Source organism: Oncorhynchus nerka, linkage group LG7, assembly GCF_034236695.1.
Source record: "Oncorhynchus nerka isolate Pitt River linkage group LG7, Oner_Uvic_2.0, whole genome shotgun sequence".
Lineage (NCBI taxonomy): Eukaryota > Metazoa > Chordata > Actinopteri > Salmoniformes > Salmonidae > Oncorhynchus > Oncorhynchus nerka.
Genome location: NC_088402.1, coordinates 30,763,314 through 30,785,830, shown reverse-complemented (window position 1 = coordinate 30,785,830; position 22,517 = coordinate 30,763,314). Strand labels below are relative to the sequence as shown.

At 41.6% G+C, this 22,517-nt stretch overlaps 1 protein-coding gene across 9 annotated transcripts in view; it reads right to left on the bottom strand.

The window, feature by feature from the left end:
- Positions 1-22,517, bottom strand: part of LOC115132127 (receptor-type tyrosine-protein phosphatase U-like) — a 310,999-nt gene that overhangs the window by 107,274 nt on the left and 181,208 nt on the right. For all 9 annotated transcript variants that reach the window (XM_065020406.1, XM_065020409.1, XM_065020410.1 and 6 more), the window contains exon 5: positions 9,508-9,623. In XM_065020406.1, the coding sequence (XP_064876478.1) occupies positions 9,508-9,623 (116 nt within the window). The remainder of the gene's footprint in view (positions 1-9,507; positions 9,624-22,517) is intronic.

Sequence of the window (22,517 nt, the reverse complement as noted above, 5' to 3'; positions counted from 1 at the left end):
AAGGAAGGAAGGAAGGAAGGAAGGAAGGAAGGAAGGAAGGAAGGAAGGAAGGAGGGAAAAGACGAGAGAGAGATGAGGTATCGTGGGCAGTGAAGACAATGAATCAATTCTAAATATCACCATCTTGGCATGGTGGGCTGCTGACAGAACAGCCACACGCATAGATCTACACACACACACACGCAGACAACTAGTGCTAATATGTGATCGCTCGATGCACACGAGCGCTCGGATCAACGAGGGGGACAGGAAATCACAACTCGTCGTCTGTCATACACACACACTCAAAGCGTGAAGTTTAACCAGGTGCAGGCTATACGCTGCTCTGCTCTCAGAATAATGTAAGCAGGATGTTATTTCAGCTAGCCCGTCAACCCGTTCTCTCCTGCTTTTCACCAGTAAGTGGCTTCAACAGCTGGAGTTGTGAATTGGTATTTGGGGGTTAATCATTTCCATAAGCCCATAGCATGCTGGACCACATTTTCATTACTGTGGGTTATTGTATGCAAAGACACAGGTATGTGTGTGTTTGTTCAGCTATAAACCACAGTCCCATCACATCTCAATGTACATTCATTCAGTCAAAACAAACAGACAATCCTAAAGCTTGTTACACAAATGAAACATACAGTATTAAACCTGTATGTCTTCCCATCTCTTCCCCTAAGGCCCATATTATACAATAATTATGAGTTTCCGTGGTAACTAATTCATTCAGGACTCCAATTGAACATAAACAAATGTCAACGTCTACAGATCTAAACAGAATCAGAAATAGAACAAGTACAGCTCTGACAGAAAGACAAAAGACTGCAAGACAAAAAAATATTAATTGAATAAGAATTCTTATGCAACAATTTGTTTATTTAAACACACACATGAGCAGGGAAGTTAAGAGAGAGAGAAAACTCAGTAGATCCAGAGAGCCACCTCACCAGCAGAGGAGATCAAAGAGAAAGTAGCAATTAGTGTTGAGGAGAGTAACAGAGAGAAACACACACACACACACACATTCCAGAGTTGAGGAGAGAAAAAGGAGAGAAACACATGGTGCTAAGGATCAAACAGCACCCTACACAGCAAATAGAGAAACACATGGTGCTAAGGATCAAACAGCACCCTACACAGCAAATAGAGAAACACATGGTGCTAAGGATCAAACAGCACCCTACACAGCAAATAGAGAAACACATGGTGCTAAGGATCAAACAGCACCCTACACAGCAAATAGAGAAACACATGGTGCTAAGGATCAAACAGCACCCTACACAGCAAATAGAGAAACACATGGTGCTAAGGATCAAACAGCACCCTACACAGCAAATAGAGAAACACATGTTGCTAAGGATCAAACAGCACCCTACACAGCAAATAGAGAAACAGAAGACAACGATGGGTTGAGGAAACGTCTTGCTGTTCCTGCTGTTAACCAATCCATTCTAACCTTCATGAGTACAGTGGGTGAGAGTCAGAGCAAACGTTGGAATCTTGTTTGAACTGGGTAAACTGGGAGACGATGTATGGTTCAACATACAGTATGTGTAGTGTGTACAACATGTGTTCAGTCCAATATGGGTGATATGAGTCATAATACTGCCATGCATCCTTCTGAAAGAGATGTATTTCAACCAGTGTAGACCTGTCCATTACGGCGTTCTTTTGTAATATACAGTGCATTCAGAAAGTATTCCGACCCCTTCCCTTTTCCACATGTTGTTATGTTACAGCCTTATGTTACATTCCAAAATGGATTAAATATATTCATTCCCTCATCATTATACACACAATACCCCAGAATGACGAAGCGAAAACAGGTTCTAAAACATTTTTGCAAATGTACTACAAATAAAAACAGAAATACCTTATTAACATAAGTATTCAAACACTTTGCTATGAGACTTGAAATTGAGCTCAGGTCCATCCTGTTTCCATTGATTATCTTTGAGATGTTTCTACAACTTGATTGGAGTCCACCTGTGGTAAATTCAATTGATTGGACATGATTTGGAAAGGCACACACCTGTCTATAATGTCCCACAGTTGACAGTGCATGTCAGAGCAAAAACCAAGCCATGAGGTCAAAATAATTGTCCATAGAGCTCCGAGACAGGGTTGTGTCGAGGCACAGATCTGGGGAAGGGTAACAAAAAATGTCTGCAGCATTGAAGGTACGCAAGAAGACAATGGCCTCCGCAAGAACATACCTACAATACACAGTGGCCTCCGTCATTCTTAAATGGAAGAAATTTGTAACCACCAGGACTTTTCCTAGAGTTGGCCGCCCGGACAAACTGAGCAATCGGGGGAGAAGGGCCTTGGTCAGGGAGGTGACCAAGAACCTGATGGTCACTCTGACAGAGCTCCAGAGTTCCTCTGTGGAGATGGGAGAACCTTCCAGAAGGACAACCATCTCTGCAGCACTCCACCAATCAGGCATTTATGGTAGAGTGGTCGGACAGAAGTCACTCCTCAGTAAAAGGCACATGGCAGCCCACTTGGAGTTTGCCAAAGGGCACCTAAAGAACTCTCAGACCATGAGAAACAAGATTCTCTGGTCTGATGAAACCAAGCTTGAACTCTTTGGCCTGAATGCATCACATCTGGAGGAAACCTGGCACCATCCCTACGGTGAAGCATGGTGGTGGCAGCATCATGCTGTGGGGATGTTTTTTAGCGGCAGGGACTGGGAGGCTAGTCAGGATCAAGGGAAATATGAATGGAGCAAAGTACAGAGAGAGATCCTTGATGAAAACCTGCTCCAGAGTGCACAGAAGCTCAGACTGGGGAGAGCTTCTGTGCTTCAACACTGGGGCCTCACAAGGGTGCGTTCTCAGCCCTCTCCTGTACTCCCTGTTCACCCATGACTTCGTAGCCATGCATGCCTCCAACTCAATCATCAAGTATGCAGACGACATTACAGAGGTAGGCTTGATTACCAACAACGACAAGACGGCCTACAGGGAGGAGGTGATAAACTTTTACAGATGCACAATCGAGAGCATCCTGTCGGGCTGTATCACCGCCTGGTATGGCAACTACTCTGCCCACAACCGCAAGGCTCTCCAGAGGGTAGTGAGGTCTGCACAACGCATCACCGGGGGCAAACTACCTGCCCTCCAGGACACCTACACCACCCGAGCCACTGCCTGTTCACCCCGCTATGATCCAGAAGGCGAGGTCAGTACAGGTGCATCAAAGCTGGGACCGAGAGACTGAAACAGCTTCTATCTCAAGGCCATTCGACTGTTAAACAGCCACCACTAACATTGAGTGGCTGCTGCCAACATACTGACTCAAATCTCTAGCCACTTTAATAATAAAAAATGGGATGTAATAAATGTATCACCTGTCACTTTAAACAATGCCACTTTATAAAATGTTTACATACCCTACATTACTCATCTCATATGTATATACTGTACTCTATACCATCTACTGCATTCTGCCTATGCCGTTCAGCCATCGCTCATCCATATATTTATATGTACATATTCTTATTAATTCCTTTAAACTTGTGTGTATTAGGTAGTTGTTGTGAAATTGTTCGATTATTTGTTAGATATTACTGCATGGTCGGAACTAGAAGCACAAGCATTTCGCTACACTCGCATCTGCTAACTATGTGTATGTGACCAATACAATTAGATTTTATATGATTTGAAAAAGTCAAAGGATCTGAATACTTTCCGAATATACTGTATATACATTGAGTATAAAAAAAACATTAAGGACACCTGCTCTTTCCATGACATAGACTGACCAAGTGAATGCAGGTGAAAGATATGATCTCCTATTGATGTCACTTGTTAAATCCACTTCAATCAGTGTTGATGAAGAGGAGGAGACAGGTTAAAGAAGGATTTTCAAGCCTTGAGACAATTGAGACATGGATTGTGTATGTGTATGTGTGCTATTCAGAGGGAGAATGGGGAAGACAAAAAATGTAAGTGCCTCTGAACGGGGTATGGTAGTAGATGCCAGGCGTACCAGTATGTGTCAAGAACTGCAACTCGGCTGGGTTTTTCACGCTCAACAGTTTCCAATGTGTATCAAGAATGGTCCACCACCCAAAGGGCATCCAGCCAACTTGACAACTGTGGGAAGCATTGGGAGTCAACATGGGCCAGCATCACTGTTAAACGCTTTTGACACCTTGTAGAGTCAATGAATTAACATAAAAACGTTTACCATCTCCTGGTTTCCACACATAGCCTACAAGCCACTGACACAGCCTTTTGGAAGATCTACAATTTAAAATGTCTAATAAATCCATTTAATATAGCCTACTCCATCATAATAAATCAATTATTTATTTTAGACAGGTCTAAAGAGACATGATATGAAGAAAATGTAGTCTATTTCAGAAGAACAGAAGAGCATCATCTGAGTTGTCCTTATGTTAGGTCCTGACCTGCTATGCCATTTGGCTGTGGGCTACACAAGTTCATCTAGCACACAAGATTTTCTTAGAATTCTGTGATATTATTTTATGAGAATACAATTGAACACAGCTGAATAAAATAGAAAGGATATTTCCTCCAAATGATTTGCGGACATGCGGCTATTCTGTGTTGAGAGGTTAACAAAGAAATAGGTACTCCTATATGCTTAATTTATATTATTTGTTGGGCTATAAATCAAATTTTATATACACATACTAGCAGATGTTACTGCAGGTGTATGCTATTTCCTAGTTCCAACAGTGCAGTAAAATCTAACAACACAAAACGAATCACTCCTGATTCCTGCTTAGAAGCAACATTTAAAGTAGGAAGCACCAGTGACTCGGTCTATAAAAAAGTGGTCAGATGAAGCAAATGCTAAACTACAGGACTGTTTTGCTAGCACAGACTGGAATATGTTCCGAGATTCTTCCGATGGCATTGAGGAGTACACCACATCAGTCACTGGCTTCATCAATAAGTGCATAGAGGAAGTCGTCCCCACAGTGACTGTACGTACATACCCCAAACAGAAGCCATGGATTACAGGCAACATTCGCACTGAGCTAAAGGGTAGAGCTGCCGCTTTCAAGGAGAGGGACTCTAACCCGGAAGCTTACAAGAAATCCTGCTATGCCCTCCGACGAACTATCAAAAAAACTGGAAAAGCATCAATACAGGACTAAGATCGAATCGTCCTACACCGGCTCCGACGCTAGTCGGATGTGGCAGGGCTTGCAAACAATTAATGACTACAAAGGGAAGCACAGCCGAGAGCTGCCCAGTGACACGAGCCTACCAGAAGAGCTAAATAACGTCTATGCTCGCTTCGAGGCAAGTAACACTGAAACATGCATGAGAGCATCAGCTGTTCCGGATGACTCTGTGATAAAGCTCTCTGCAGCCGATGTGAGTAAGACCTTTAAACAGGTCAACATTCACTAGGCAGCAGGGCTAGACGAATTACCAGGACGTGTACTCCGAGCATGCGCTGACCAACTGGCAAGTGTCTTCACTGACATTTTCAATCTCTCACTGTCTGAGTCTGTAATACCAACATGTTTCAAGCAGACCACCATAGTCCCTGTGCCCAAGAACACAAAGGTAACCTGCCTAAATGAGTACCGACCCGTAGCACTCACGTGTGTAGCCATGAAATGCTTTGAACGAGAGCCATCTATCAATGGTTTTTCATTTGGGTAGGTTTTAATAGTCACAGTGGGAACAACATCGCCTATACACTTCCTGATGAACTCAGTCACCGTGTCAGTGTATACGTCAAACCTTATTCTCAGAGACAACCCAGAACATATCCCAGTCCACGTGATCAAAACAATCTTGAGGCACATGGACTCCGATTGGTCAAACCAGGGTTGAATAGACCTTAGCACGAGTTTCTGCCTATAGGAATGGTGGAGCGTGACCTGATTTGCCAAAGGGAGGGCAGGGGAGGGCCTTGTAGCCCGTCCGGAAGGGAGAGTAACAATGGTCAAGAGATTTTGAAGTACGACTACTACAGGCATTGTGTTGATAGAACTTTGGCAGCATTTTCCTCAGATTCGCTTTGTTAAATCAAATCAAATCAAATGTATTTATAGCATTTAATGTATTTATAGCCCTTCGTACATCAGCTGATATCTCAAAGTGCTGTACAGAAACCCAGCCTAAAACCACAAAAAGCAAGCAATGCAGGTGTTGAAGCACGTTGTCTAGGAAAAACTCCCTAGAAAGGCCAAAACATAGGAAGAAACCTAGAGAGGAACCAGGCTATGAGGGGTGGCCAGTCCTCTACAATAAATAGAGGACTGGCCCAGCTACAATAAATGCAGCCTCGGGATATGCTGCACATCACAAGCTCATGGGCTCTCATGAAGTGTTTGACTTGATTTTTTAACACATTTGAATTGATGTCAGAGTGATTGAAGGGACAATATACTGCTGAGTACCAGGCAGTTAGCAAGTTTGGTAGACTACAAATGACCATCAGTAGCATCAGACTGCAGTTTTGGAGAAACCTAATTACCGTGACTAAGCGGTAAAGTGGAATTTGACTGCGGTCATGACCGCCAGTGTGGCAGTAATACAGTCACCGCAACAGCCCTAGGTGTTCATAATGTTTTTGGTGTATACAGTTGAAGTCGGACGTTTACATACACTTAGGTTGGAGTTATTAAAACTCGTTTTTCAACCACTCCACAAATGTCTTGTTAACAAACTATAGTTTTGGGAAATCGGTCAGGACATCTACTTTGTGCATGACACACGTAATTCTTCCAACAACTGTTTACAGACAGATTATTTAACTAATAATTCACTGTATCACAATTCCAGTGGGTCAGAAGTACAGTAAGTTGACTGTGCCTTTAAACAGCTTGGAAAATTCCATAAAATTATGTCATGGCTTTGGAAGCTTCTGTTAGGCTAATTGACATAATGTGAGTCAATTGGAATTTTTTCAAACTCAGTGCCTCTTTGCGTGACATCAAGGGAAAATTCATTAATTAGTACCTGCAAAACCCCAGTCTCAATGTCAACAGTGAAGAGGCGACTCCGGGATGCTGGCCTTCTAGGCAGAGTCTAGTGTCTGTGTTCTTTTGCCAATCTTAATCTTTTATTTTTATTGGCCAGTCTGAGATATGTTTTTTTCTTTGCAACTCTGCCTAGAAGGCCAGCTTCCCGGAGTCGCCTCTTCACTGTTGACGTTGAGACTGGTGTTTCGCGGGTACTATTTAATGAAGCTGCCAGTTGTGGACTTGTGAGGCGTCTGTTTCTCAAACTAGACACTCTAATGTACTTGTCCTCTTGCTCAGTTGGGCACCGGAGCCTCCCACTCCTCTTTCTATTCTGGTTAGGGCCAGTTTGCGCTGTTCTGTGAAGGGAGTAGTACACAGTGTTGCTTGAGATCTTCAGTTTCTTGGAAATTTCTCACATGGAATAGCCTTCATTTCTCAAGAATAGACTAACAAGTTTCAGAAGAAAGGTCTTTGTTTCTGGCCATTTTGAGCCTGTAATCGAACCAACAAATGCTGATGCTCCAGATACTCAACTAGTCTAAAGAAGGCTAGTTTTATTGATTCTTTAATCAGCACAATAGTTTTCAGCTGTGCTAACATAATTACAAAGTGGTTTTCTAATGATCAATTGGCCTTTTAAAATGATCAACTTGGATTAGCTAAAACAAGCCGTTTCCAGCTACAATAGTCACTTACAACATTAACAATGTCTACACGGTATTTCTGATCAATTTGATGCTATTTTATATGAACAAAAAATTGGCTTTTCTTTCAAAAACAAAGACATTTCTAAGTGACCCCAAACTTTTGAACGGTAGTATATATAGATAGTATAATTGAAAATGTCCATACAAGTGTGGTTAATTTGTCTAACTTTTACTGTTTCAAAATGATATTGTTCAAAACAAGCTGCAGTTAACTACTGCTCTGCCATCAGCAGCTCCAGGCATTCGGCTGGCTGCCCAGGCTTGGATTCCATTGCCAGCTATTACATTGCTTGCTATTTGGGGCGACTACAGCACTGATATTGCAGGATTTCATCACATGATTTTCACAGCACAAAGTAAATGGACTGTCCTGGGGCGTTGAAATGAATGCACAGGTCTTCTGGGTCTGCTCTATCAGGTACTGAACAGATGGCGCTAAAGAGTAAATTACAATGAATAATCATGACAGTCATTGGTTGCCTGAGACCTGAACCAGACAGTCACACCCATCAACAGTCAAAGGACAGAGGGATACACCAGTTAAAACATTTGTTGCAGATCTGGTATTTCCAACAACTAAAAAACATGGCTCTGTGCCCAATTTTGAACAATGCCATTAGATGCTAGCTATTGGACACAAGCTACCGGCAAACTAGCATCTTACTAAGGTTACTGGCGAGCTCATCATGCTTGTGACATTATGCTAGCTAGCTATCCCCAGTTAGATCATTTGTCTCACTTGTCGCTTGTGTGATTGTTGCGTTTTCCCTGTGCTTGTGTCACCGATGCACTCGGGAGCTGGCTGCGCGCTCTTCGTTCTCAAAATATCACTTTTGGTCATCAAAACAGTGGCAGCATGTGCAGCAGTGTTGATTCTATTTTTACTTGCAAAAGTGAAATCGGTCTATCTACGCTGTCATTCAAATGCACAGAACACTTTATATATTGCCTCAACAAAACAACCGTTCTGCGTGTGGGCCTTGTTGAGTGCGAAACTGTTTTTGTGTCTCTCTGTATCTGTGTCAGAAAACTACAACGAGGATAAAAATAAAAAAAGTTTGGTTTTGGATACAAAATACTTCAATACAGAAGAAAGGAAGAGGAGGAGGGGAGATGGAAAGAAAAAGGAGGAAATCACAGGGGACGGAACACTATGAACACAGAGATCTCTCGCGTCTTCTTGCGTCCTTCTTTTCCTCGTCTAACATTTCAATAGCACTTAGTACAAGTACGAGCTTCAAGGATACAGAGAGAAAGTGGAGTTTTTCAGAAGACTAATATTAGCTTGAATTCATGCAGCAGACATTTTTGAGTGATTACTTTATGGAGGAATATGACTAACTATCAGCTAGCAAATCAAAAAGCCACACAAACCGCTGATGCCATTAATTAGTTACAGCTAGTCTATATGCAGGGACTCGGCCCTCTGTGGTTGATGACGTCATTATGCTGGGTCTATCTTTAATCCACTGAAGTACTCGTATATATCAGACCTCGTAGAAAGAACAGAGCTCTTATTAAGCTGGAATCTTTAATGGTGAAACAGCCACGTCCGTTTGTGATATTACAACAACAAAGAAGTCATTTCAAACAACGAACACTGTTTTTTTTCCCTCTGACATCATTATACGCGCAGTAGAACAGCAGCATGTGTACTGCCAAAAAACTATTCCCACGATGCACAAAGCTCCCCAGCTCTGCTTCGTCAACAAAGCCAGAAGAATAGCATTAGACCAGGGCAATCAGTCTGTACTCTCTCCTCCAGCAGGAATGCCTCTGTTTATGTGGTCTTTCCGGTGGCCACGCCCACAAGCATTTGCGCACATACGCAGACACATACATTACCTCCAGTAGGAAGGGTTCTGTCTCTGTAGTTTTGCCCGTGGCGACACACTGGAAGGTGGCATTCTGCCCTGCATTGACCTCCACATCCCCCAGCCGAGAGAAGTGGGGAACCTTGTCTGTATAGAGAAACAAAGAGAGTGAGAGAGATCCTCTGTGATACTGATGCACTGACAGTTCATTACTATCATATTAATATACACATTAGGAACACAGTCAACACACACAGAGGACGAGGGCATCAGTGCAGCACAGCTCTCCAAGCCTTGCCTGTGGGCTCTGACTTCACAAAGACACTGGCTGCTCGAGCAAACTTAGTTTCCCCTCTCAGAGTTCTGCAGTATGTCAGAAGAATTTCTCTCTCTGTGCACAGACATCAGTGCCTGCAGTACAACTGTAGGCATTGCTCTTATGGAAGTACACGTACAGTACACTTCTAAGAACAGCTATCATTTTATTTCGACAGATGAACATTTAGCGTTATTCTGTGTTCTATCCCCTCCTAACAGTTCAGTTGCACTCTTAGGCAACATGTCTCCCCTCGTAAAGACTGAAGGAAAATGTACACTGAAAAACATCATACAAAATCAATTCTGAGAAAAACTCAATGTAGAGACTGTGGTGGTATTCCTGTTGTCTCAATAGCCTAGCTCTTCTACTGCCTCACTGTACCAAAGAGCTAGCTAGCTGTAATAGCACCTTGTATTGTGTGCTTTGTGTTGCATAGAAATAGAAGAAGCTGGTTAGAACACACTAGTCAAGTAAAAAACTTGACAGTATCTAAAATCACAGGGATTTGACTTGATGGATTTACAGTGGCAAGAAAAAGTATGTGAACCCTTTGAAAATACCTGCATTTCTGCATAAAGTGGTCATACAATTTGATCTGACTTTCATCTAGCTCACAACAATAGACAAACACAGTCTGATTAAACTAATAACACACAAACAAGTCTACGTTTTCATGTCTTTATTGACGGACATTCATTAAACATTCACTGTGCAGGTGGGAAAAGTATGTGAACCCTTGGATTTAATAACTGGTTGACCCTCCTTTGGCAGCAATAACCTCAACCAAACCTTTTCTGTAGTTGCGAACCAGACCTGCACAATGGTCAGGAGGAAATTTGGACCATCCCTCTTTACAAAACTATTTCAGTTCAGAAATATTCTTGGGATGCCTGGTGTGAACTGCTCTCGAGGTCATGCCACAGCATCCCAATCGGGTTGAGGTCAGGACTCTGACTGGGCCACTCCAGAAGGCGTATTTTCTTCTGTTGAAGCCATTCTTAATTTACTTCTGTGTTTTGGGTCATTGTCCTGTTGCATCACCCAACTTCTGTTGAGCTTCAATTGGTGGACAGATAGCCTAACATTCTCCTACAAAATGTCTTGATAAACATGGGCATTCATTTTTCCGTCGATGATAGAAAGCTGTCCAGGCCCTGGGGCAGCAAAGCAGCCCCAAACCATGATGCTCCCTCCACCATACTTCACAGTTGGGATGAGGTTTTGATGTTGGTGTGCTGTGCTGTGCCTTTTTTTCTCCACACATAGTGTTGTGTGTTCCTACCAAACAACTCAACTGTAGTTTCATCTGTCCACAGAATATTTTGCCAGTAGCGCTGTGGAACATCCAGGTGCACATTTGCAAACTTCAGACGTGCAGCAATGTTGTTTTGGACAGCAGTGTCTTCTTCCGTGGTGTTCTCCCATGAACACCATTCCTGCTTAGTGTTTTGCGTATCGAAGACTAGTCAACAGAGATGTTAGCATGTTCCAGACATTTCTGTAAGTCTTTAGCTGACACTCTAGGATTCTTCTTAACCTCACTGAGTATTCTGCACTGTGCTCTTGCAGTCATCTTTGCAGGACAACCACTCCTTGGGAGAGTAGCAACAGTGCTGAACTTTCTCCATTTATAGACAATTTGTCTTATCATGGACTGATGAACATCAAGGCTTTTAGAGATACTTTTGTAATCCTTTCTAGCTTTATGCAAGTCAACAATTCATAATTCTAGGTGTTCTGAGATCTCTTTTGTTCGAGGCATGGTTCACATCAGGCAATGCTCCTTGTGAATAGCAAACTCAGCATGTGTTTTTTACAGGGCAAGGCTGCTCTAACCAACATCTCCAATCTTGTCTCATTGATTGGACTCCAGGTTAGCTGACTCCTGACTCCTATTAGCTTTTGGAAAAGTCATTAGCCTAGGGGTTCACATAGACAAGACAAATACAATAATGTGTGTGTTATTAGATTATGCACACTATGTTTGTCTATTGTTGTGACTTAGATGAAGATCAGATCAAATTTGATGACCAATTTATGCAGAAATCCAGGTAAATGTAAAGGGTTCATACACTTTTTCTTGCAACACACTTGTCAAAGATCCTCTAAGAACCTTAGGGTTCTCGGCAATGAAAAACAGCCCCAAAAGGTTCTTCAAAAAACTTGAGCAGTGGGGTTCATCGATGGAACCCCCATTGTTGCTGGAGTTCTTCGGGGAACTTAGCAATTGCAACTGAAAACGCTCGTGCCAAGTATGAATGCGACAACAGTTAAAAAGGTAAGTTGGGTTGATGTTCGGCTCTGAATATGTATCAAAATAATTTATATAATAATATAAAGTAATAATGAATAACGAAGACAATTATGGTCTTCTGTGAATAGCTTCCATAACGTTACTATAGCTTTAGTTTCAGAAGAATTAACGCAAATATTAGAAAGCCGGGTTTGACCGTTGGCTTTGTATGAGCTACAGTACAGTACGCAGAACTAGGTCCTATCTACGCAGAACTAGGTTTGTATTATTTTCTGAACTATATTCTGCTCCATATATTGTATATCGTTTCCATAAAGCCAACATGACTTTACACTCATTAACATTAGTTTCCAATCTAGAGCAGTTCTCACTTGTGTGAGAATGAACTAGCTAACGTTAGCTTCGTTGACGTTAGCTAGCTAACTAACTAACCAACTAACCAATTAACGTAAACTCGTACATCGCCTTGGTCCGTACAATTGCCCTTATTTTAGCGCCCCAATAACATAATACTTCCAGATCAACTGTAATGTCAATACCATTGTAAAGCACAATTTCTCCCCTTTCCAACAAAATCAATTACATGGCCTAAACGCTGCCCGTTTCTGCATAATTCAAGCAGACAATGAGCCCCGTCGGGTCGTTTTAAAAATGGCGGGTGGGGAAGCGAAACTAATGCGTGATAGTGAGAAGGAGAAGAGATGTGTGGGAAAACTGCTTTTTTTCACTCGATCTGTCACACTTATCACCTTATCGCCTCTAAAATGTAAATAAAACACTATAAAGAGTTTATATAATGTGTCATTACATACCTATTTGAAGGTTTGTGTCGAATTTGAATCGGGTTTTTAGGGCGGTGCTAAAGTGATCTTAGAAGTAAACAGCGGCTTTGAGAATGATGATCGCATGCGGTGATGACGCAAAAAATGATTAGGTATCCCCCCCTTTACCCCCGTCACTGTCCATTTCTTGTTTTTAAAGGATGAGAGAAGTGCTACACCTGGTGTAGAGAGATTGTAAGACAGAAATAGTTGCTTTATGCTGCTGTACATTACGACATGACACGTCAAGATGTAACGGAGGGTCAGTTTTTTCAACTTTTCTCCACTACTATAGAGCTATTACCATGTCGATCAACGCTTGAATAGAAACCTAGTTCACACCCCCGATTTTGATGTCAACACAGTCGCTACAGTCCCATTAGTTTTCTTTGTAGCCTCGTTTGAATGTTGCGGTTGCGCACATTTGTACGGAATGGGGTGAGTTTACGTTAACTAAGGACGGAGACCTATCCAGAAGAGATGTTACAACAATCTGAATCGTCAATTGGGTGCTTCCTCTTTATAGAGCCTGCTACAGCATGCAATACTATTATGAATACTATTATGCCCTTCAGAATCCAAGCACAGTATTGCCACGCAGCAAAATGTTGCGTATAATCTTTCAAGTCAGCCTGATAAAATATTGAACAATGTGTGTACAAAGATAGCTTGAAATGTGATATTAGGCCTGTATGGCAGTACTTTTACTGTTTGGCAGTACTATATTGGCTAGTACTTTCTCCAATATGTTCTTCTATTTTGCATTCAATTGTATGTCGATGTCATTTATCTTTCAATATCTATTTAATATATACATATTTTAAATGCGTGTAAGACTATTCTTTGACACATTTTCTCTTCCTTTGAAATGTTTATAGGACAGAACATGGACACAATGCAATTGGGATACAAGAAGAAGGTATGGATATGTTGTAGGAGAGCTGCATTTGAAGTGTACATTTAACCTACAAAGCAGTCAATACAACTGAAATGTATTAGCATAAAAATCTCCTCGGAAATGAATGAAGTCTACGGAATGGATATAGACAAAAAGATCATTCAAGGACTACCAGAATTAAAGAGACGAAGCAGGGTTGAGGACATCATCCTGCTATTTCCACAGTCCCTGATGGACAAGACAGAAGAGGTACTTGCTCTTATTCCTTCCCTTTCTCTAATGTATAAAGCTACAGTTGTACATGTATTCATCTTTTCTTACTTTTCACCTCTCCCCACTCCTTTATTGCACATCAGCGGAAATCCATTTCACCATGAAATAACGCTGGCCTTTGATGGGGAGAACATCCACGGCCTAGAGGACGTCCTCATGGGACTTGGGGCTCTACTAGGGCTGGATTTTTTTTCTCCCAGTTAAATTTCCCAAAAATGTCAGAAAAACACTTATGTTCTGAAGTTGCTGTGTTCTGGGGATAAGAGAAGTTGGGGTGGTCATAAAGATAGCAAACTTCCTAACCTAACTAAGTGGTTGTTGGCTAACTGGTTGTTGGACACACACACACACACACTAAAGCAGAACAATCTGTATTTAGCATCAAGTCTACAATATTGTTAGTTTACCTATGATTCATTTTAATGTATGTTGTTTTTATTGTACATCAATATTTTTTTATATTTTTTATAATGTAATGAGAAGCACAATACAAAGTAAATGTATAATTTATTATGGTCTGACATGTCTGCAGAAATCTTGTAATTTTGTAATGTGTTTTGTTTGGTAAATTGTTTTGTAAATATGAATTCACAATTGTGGTGCCACTAAATAAACAATGCATTATTTAAATCAATATTGTTATTATTGTTATTATTATAAAAATATTTGTTTATAATGGAGGGAGGGAGGTAAAAAAAATGAACCCCAAAAGGTTATTTGAGGAACCATGACTTTTTAGATTGCACTGTAACTAACCTGTACGAGGCCCTATCAAACTTATTTGAAAGGCTACAATGATCTCAGTGGGTTCTGCCTCAGCTATACAATGACTATAGTGGTCCTAATTGTCACCCTTCTATAAAAGCTGGCTATTACATACCTGCAGTCTCCTCTGCTTCAGCCTTAACCCTTCACTTCTGTCGTGGGACAAGTTATTCATCACAAAAATACTATTGAACGTATTTTTTTCACCATGACCCTTCATCTAGTCCTCAAGGTAGGGGTAATAACCTTGAAAATTACATTTAAAAAATACTCTGTACTTGACCATGTACTTGACCTGCACTTTGACCTTGACCTTTGTTCTAGAGACAATGGTCTTCTGTGCAGTAAAGGTCTAACTATGACTATCACAAGGGATGTACGTATGTTTTCCCTGTGATGTTCAGAGGCCGAGGGACAGGGATCTGGAGGTTGGCTATAAAAGAGCTAAAAATGTCATAAATGTCATAAAATGTGATCATTTGATTGATTTATGACTCCTGTATCAAACGTTTGACTTTACATTTTTATCAGTTGGGCCTATCAACTCAGCAAAACGAGCATATTAAATAGCATATTAAATAGGACATCCTCAGCTACTGGAAATACAATGTGGAAGGTTAAAATAATGTATTTATCATTTTGCTGTACTTACTGTAATGGGTCAAATTTACCCAGAACATCATCCGTGTATAGCGTTTTGGAATGTAAGGGAAGGGTTAAGGTACTTGGGTTAATGCCTACTTGAGATGTTAGATTCAACTTAGTGAAAAGCGTTTGAAATCTTTTTATACTATTCTGTCTGGCTAATGCATTACATTTACGAAATCATTGAAATACTCCCATAATATATTTAAAAATGTTTCCAGTGATTTACCTTGAGTTGATGCTAGGTCTATACTACGGGCAACAACGGTATTCTCTGGTGAGCTTGTAAGTACAGTAGGAAGTGAAGAGGAAAAGGCTGTCATGCTGAAACACTAGTAGCACAGAAACAAAAAGTGGTACTCTTTCAATGGGGAACGACTTTAAAATAACAGACTGTATTACGATGGTCATTTCCCGAACAAGAAAAAGAGAGAGCGAGAGAGAAGATGGGAAAAGAGGAGGGAGAGGAAGAGAGAGACACTCCTCCGTACACACATGACACTCCTATCATGAGTCTCCTTGGAAACGGAGACTCTTTTTTTTTTCTCTTTGGCTCCAATAAGCACAGGGAGGGACGAGCTGCAGCTAAATTGATTTCTGCACGTAGTTGGTAGTCTTTCAGCAAACACACACACAATCCCAGCCTTGGCACTAGTGTTTAATGGAGAATCAATATAGTTTCATGGGCATATGTTAAACCTTTAAAACACACCAAGGAGTAAGAACGGTAAGTAAGGTTTCACACCACATAATGGCCCCTATCTGTTTAGTAGGTTATTATGCAGGTAAGTCACATTCTTATATCCAAAGGAAAACTTCAATTTGACAGCGATTGCATTTGACCGTAACACGTGTTTGGAATAATGAGGGTGACTCTGGAGAAAATAACAGAAATGTCAAGCGTGTTGTAATGTGAATATAAGAGAGACTCGATTTGTATTTCCTGCGGGCCAAACAAGTTATTTCCGCTGCCTTGGGGGGCATCGTGCCAGCTTGGAGTGTGTGTGTGTTTAAGAGGTTCCGTGGAGGGCCAGGCAGCCGCAGCATCTGCTAATGAGATTGTTGATTATTTAATAGGGACGGACGGGGGCCAGGGAGGTGCCATCTGCATCAGGGCTAAGACATACCCATCATACACACACATTATTCACACACAGAGGGCCCTGGCAACCACTCCAAATCAGCAAGGGGTCAAAAATCCCATGGAAATGCGGACTTTCAGGTGACAGAGACTAAGTGTTAAAAGTTTAAGATGAGTTGAGCTTATCTCTGGTTGTTTTGAAGAGGGTCATAGAGAGAGAGAGCGAAAGAGAGAAAAAAAACTGGCTGTTTTTTTGTTTGTTTTTTTAAGTTGTTTTTTAAATATTTTTTACAGGCGTTAAAAGCTGTCTAAATTTCCTCAGCTCATAAATGCCCTCCATTATCATACATTAACATTTCCTCCCGGTCTGCAGTTTCTGCTTTTCACTGAGGATTATCCCTTTACAGAGAGCCAAGACAGGGGCCATCTTGGCTCGAGACCAACCGGTAGTGTTCATTACGGATCTGGCTGGCTTGATGTTCCCTAAAGTCTACAGGGGTCAGTGGTTGTCAGTGGAAACTGACATGGCCTCAGCACCCCTCCTATACACTCTGTCACACATTGTCACTCCTATATACTCTGTCACACACCAAATTGCATCCTACAGTGGTTCTTCCTTTAAAAGTTGCGTCGTACTGCAAGTACAGCTTGCGGGCTGCCGCAGAATTCTATGGCCATTGTTCTATGGCCATTGTTGCCATTAATGCTAGTTAGCACTAGTTTGACCACCAGAGGGCATATTTGAAAACCATTTGACTGTTTTTAATATTGGCTGTACTAGATAATTAAAAACCTTTTTTTGTAAGAACATAGTATATGGGATTGATTTGAAGAAATGTGGCATTATTAATTTGATTAATATTATGGTGATTCTATTCCAAGAAAAACCTCAGTGTTTCCGTTAGGAAAATATGGCTCTGTGCAACGTGACTGGTCAAGTGACTGCAAGTGAAGAGCAAAATAATCCTAAAATTTCCACACCCTAATTGTAGGCTAACGGAGATTCAGTGAAAATAAAAATAAAATTGATTTATCAAGACCCGTCCCCATGCGAAACGGTGCTGAAATAGTTGACCACACACAGGTAGGCCATTGCTTCAAATCCTATTAGAACAATTGGATGACTTTGGGTGTTTTAGTAAGCAACAATTTGTTGCCTTCATTAGCCTACTCTATTCCAATATTTATGTCATTCAGTGATATTTATTCACATAGTAATTAATTATGGATCCATCCAAATAATGGTTAGAAAACAATGCATTTGGTGGACATTTGGTGGACATTTGGTAGTTCAAGAAGAGTTTATTTACCAAATAGACTAAAGTAAAAAAAAAAATTTTTTAAGTAACATAATAAGAATAACGAGGCTATTTGCAGGGGGTACCGATACTGAGTCAGTGTGCAGGGGTACGGGTTAGTTGAGGTAATTTGTACATGTAGGTAGGGGTGAAGTGACCACACATAGATAATAAACAACGAGTAACAGCCGTGTACAAAAAGGAGGGGGTCAATGTAAATAGTCCGGTGGCAATTTAAAAAATTGTTCAGCAGTCTTATGGCTTGAGGGTAGAAGCTGTTGGGGAGACTTTTGGTCCTAGTCTTGACGCTCCGGTACCGCTTGCCGTGTGGTAGCAGAGAAAACAGTCTATAATTTCGGTGACTGGAGTCTCTGACAATTTTAATGGCTTTCCTCTGACACGCCTATTATATAGGTCCTGGATGACAGGAAGCTTGGCCCCAGTGATGTACTGGGTCGTACGCACTACCCTCTGTAGCGCCTTACGGTCAGATGCCGAGCAGTTGCTATACCAGGCGGTGATGCAACCGGTCAGGATGTTCTCGATGGTGAAGCTGTAAAACCTTTTGAGGATCTGGGGACCCATGCCAAATATTTTCAGTCTCCTGACGGGGAAAATGTTTTGTTGTGCCTTCTTTACTACTGTCTTGGTATGTTTGGACCATGATAGTTCGTTGGTGATGTGGACACTCTCGACCCGCTCCACTACAACCCCGTTGATGTTAATTGGGGCCTGTTCGGCCCACCTTTTCCTGTAGTCCATGATCACCTCCTTTGTCTTGCTCACATTGAGGGAGAGGTTGTTGTCCTGACACCATACAGCCAGTTCTCTGACCTCCTCCCTATAGGCCATCTCATCGTTGTCGGTGATCAGACCTACCACTGTTGTGTCGTCAGCAAACTTAATAATAGTGTTGGAGTCATGTTTGGCCACGCAGTTATAGGTGAACAGGGAGTACAGGAGAGGACTAAGTTGACACCCCTGAGGGGCTCCAGCTCTGTGTGGAGCTCTTACCACCTGGGGGCGGCCCATCAGGAAGTCCAGGATGCAGTTGCAGAGGGAGGTGTTTAGTCCCTGAGTCCTTAGCTTAGTGATGCGCTTCGTGGGCACTATGGTGCTAAATGCTGAGCTGTAGTCAATGAACAGCATTCTCACATAGGTGTTCCTTTTGTCCAGGTGAGAAAGAGCAGTGTGGAGCGCGATTGAGATTGTGTGATCTGTGGATCTGTTGGGGCGGTATGCAAATTGGAGTGGGTCTAGGGTGTTGTTGATGTGAGCCTTGACCAGCCTTTCAAAGCACTTCATGGCTACTGACGTGAGTGTTATGGGGCGGTAATCCTTTAGGAAGGTTACCTTCGCTTCCTTGGGCACAGGGGACTATGGTAATCTACTTGAAATATGTAGGTATTACGGACACGGTCAGGGAAAGGTTGAAAATGTCAGTGAAGACACTTGACAGTTGGTCTGCGCATACTTTGAGTACACGTCCTGGTAATCAGCGGCCCAGCGGCTTTATGAACATTGACCTGTTTAAAGGTTTTGTTCACATCGGCTACCGAGAGCGTTATCAAACAGTCATCCAGAATAGCTGGTCATCAAGACATCATCAAGAGATACACTGGCCCGTATGTCAGAGAGGTGTTGCTGTGTCTATTGTCATGCTAATAGCCCTTGTGAAAAACAAGTGTTTAAAAACATGTTGTTATCTAATATCTAAGGGGCTTTTATATAACTATAATAATCTTTGAGTAACAGATCAGCTCTCTGAACTCATTAAGAAGTGGCTTCTCTCTTCAATATAATCATTCATTCAAAAGGTTAAACCCTAAGGTTTTAGGCCTGCAGTAGGTTATAATAATCCATGCCTTCTGGGAATGTTAAAAAGTCCAAAAGTTTTGGGTAGAGTTAGAATTTTGTCTGTCAGAAGTATTAAAATCAACCAATGTCAGCCTTTAAATGTTTTCATTATCCAAATGTTTAAAGTGTGTGTGGGCGACGGGGAGAGAATGCATTTGGCTGTTTTTATATTGGCCATCAACCAAAAACACAGCATCTACAGTGGTAGAAATGTTATTCATTTGAATTTTTTTAAATATACTTTCAAAATGCATATGTTTATTAGGCTACTGTGCAGTGTCTTTAAATACAATGTCCCCCCTACCCTCTGTGACAAGAGTCTATTGTCCTGCTAATAGCCCATCGTGGGTGGATGGCTTCTTTTGTATTCCAATGTGTTGAATTAATGTATTAATTACAGTCATTTACCATTCTCATTTCATATTCAAGTCCTCTGGTGATTACAGTCCTAACCCTTCCCAACTATTTTGCAATCAATATGGCACAGCTTGATAAAGGTTCCAATTTATAACATTTTTTTTTTTAAACAATTAGCATATTTTAGTTTAACCACAATATTTGTTGTATTATTTGTTCTGTCTTTTCTGGTGGATTAAACCTTAATTTTTCCACAAAGAACACGTTGTTTGCAGAGTCCACAAACAGGAGGTGGAGTTTCAGAGCTCACAGATGTACCTGGCATGGATTGTGACTCCATCTCATTCCTCGTCATTCAACATGTCATTCTCCGCCTGACTCTCCGCCAGTGACATTCTTATTTTCTCTCACACATACAGTAACCAGCTCATAAAGTCTCTTTTTGTAAAGGATGAAGATTCTATTGTTGTTTCCCAGAAGTCACAGCCTGCTACGCTTGTGAAAAACAAAATGTCTACAGCTGTCCATCACCACTGTAACTAAAAACAGAATATTTAAGGGGCTTTTATATAATTATAATGCAGGGTCAATAAAAATAATAACAATCGTTGGATAACAGATTGGAACTCATTAAGAGGCGGCTTATATCTTCAATATAATCATTAATTCAGAACGTTAAACTCATAGGTTTTAGGCCTGCAGTAGGTTATAATAAATGGAAAATTGCGTGTCAATTCATAAACCATGTGCCATGGAAACTATTTTGCAATATATATGGCACAGCTGTCAATGTTTTGGTCCTTAAAATGAAACTGGTATATAATCTCAGCAAAAAAGAAACATCCTCTCACTGTCAACTGCGTTTTTTTTCAGCAAACTAAAATGTGTAAATATTTGTATGAACATAACAAAATTCAACAACAGACATAAACTGAACAAGTTCCACAAACATGTGACTAAAATAAATGGAATAATGTGTCCCTGAACAAAGGGGGGATAAAAATCAAAAGTAACAGTCAGTATATGGTGTGGCCACCAGCTGCATTACGTACTGCAGTGCATCTCCTACTCATGGACTGCACCAGATTTGCCAGTTATTGCTGTGAGATGTTACCCTACTCTTCCACCAAGGCACCTGCAAGTTCCAGGACATTTCTGGGGGGAAAGGCCCTAGCCCTCACCCTCCGATCCAACAGCCCCCCCCCCCCCCTTCCCCCCAGACGGACCCTCCACCTCCATATAGATCCTGCTCCAGAGTACAGGCCTTGGTGTAACGCTCATTACTTCGACGATAAATGAGAATCCAACCATCATCCCTGGTGAGACAAAACCGCGACTCGTCAGTGAAGAGCACTTTTTGCCAGTCCTGTCTGGTCCAGTGACAGTAGGTTTGTGCCTATAGGTGACGTTGTTGCCGGTGATGTTTGGTGAGGACATGCCTTACAACTGGCCTACAAGCCCTATAAGAGTCCAGCCTCTCTAAGCCTATTGCGGACAGTCTTAGCACTGATGGAGGGATTGTGCCTTCCTGATGTAACTCGGGCAGTTGTTGTTGCCATCCTCTACCTGTCCCGCAGGTGTGATGTTCGAATGCACCGATCCTGTGCAGGTGTTCTTACACGTGGTCTGCCACTGCGAGGACGATCAGCTGTCCATCCTGTCTCCCTGTAGCGCTGTCTTAAGCGTCTCACAGAACGGACATTGCAATTTATTGCCCTGGCCACATTTGCAGTCCTCATGCCTCCTTACAGCATGCCTAAGGCACGTTCACGCAGATTAAAAGGGATCCTGGGCATCTTTCTTTTGGTGTTTTTCAGAGTCAGTAGAAAAGCCTCTTTAGTGTCCTAAGTTTTCATAACTATGACCTTAATTGCCTACCGTCTGTAGCTGTTAGTGTCTTAACAACCGTTCCACAGGTGCATGTTCATTAATTGTTCACGGTTCATTGAACAAGCATGGGAAACAGTGTTTAAACAATTTACAATGAGGATCTGTGAAGTTATTTGGATTTTTGACAGGGTCCTGAAAAATGACTTTTTTGTTGTTGTTGCTGAGTTCATTTTTGTTTATCACAATTTTCTTTAAATTTCTTTTAATTTTGGTCTTTAATGCATGGCCGACAGACAAGTTCTTTACTTTTCCCCCTTCCACTTGATAAAGATTCCAATTGCAAAAGTTTTTTTAATCAATTAGTATGTGAGAGTTTAACCACAATATTTGTTGTGTTATTTATTTATTTATCTTCTGGGGGATTAAACTGAAATTGTAATCAACTTTCTATGGCTTGTTTAAAAAATAACAATAAGGGCCTCCTGGGTGGTGCAGTGGTCTAAGGCACTGCATCGCAGTTCGCGCCCAGGCTCTGTCACAGCCGGCTGCGACCATGGGGCGACGCACAATTGGCCTAGGGATATCCTTGTCTCATCATGCACTAGTGACTCCTGTGGCGTGCTGGGCACAGTGCACGGTAACC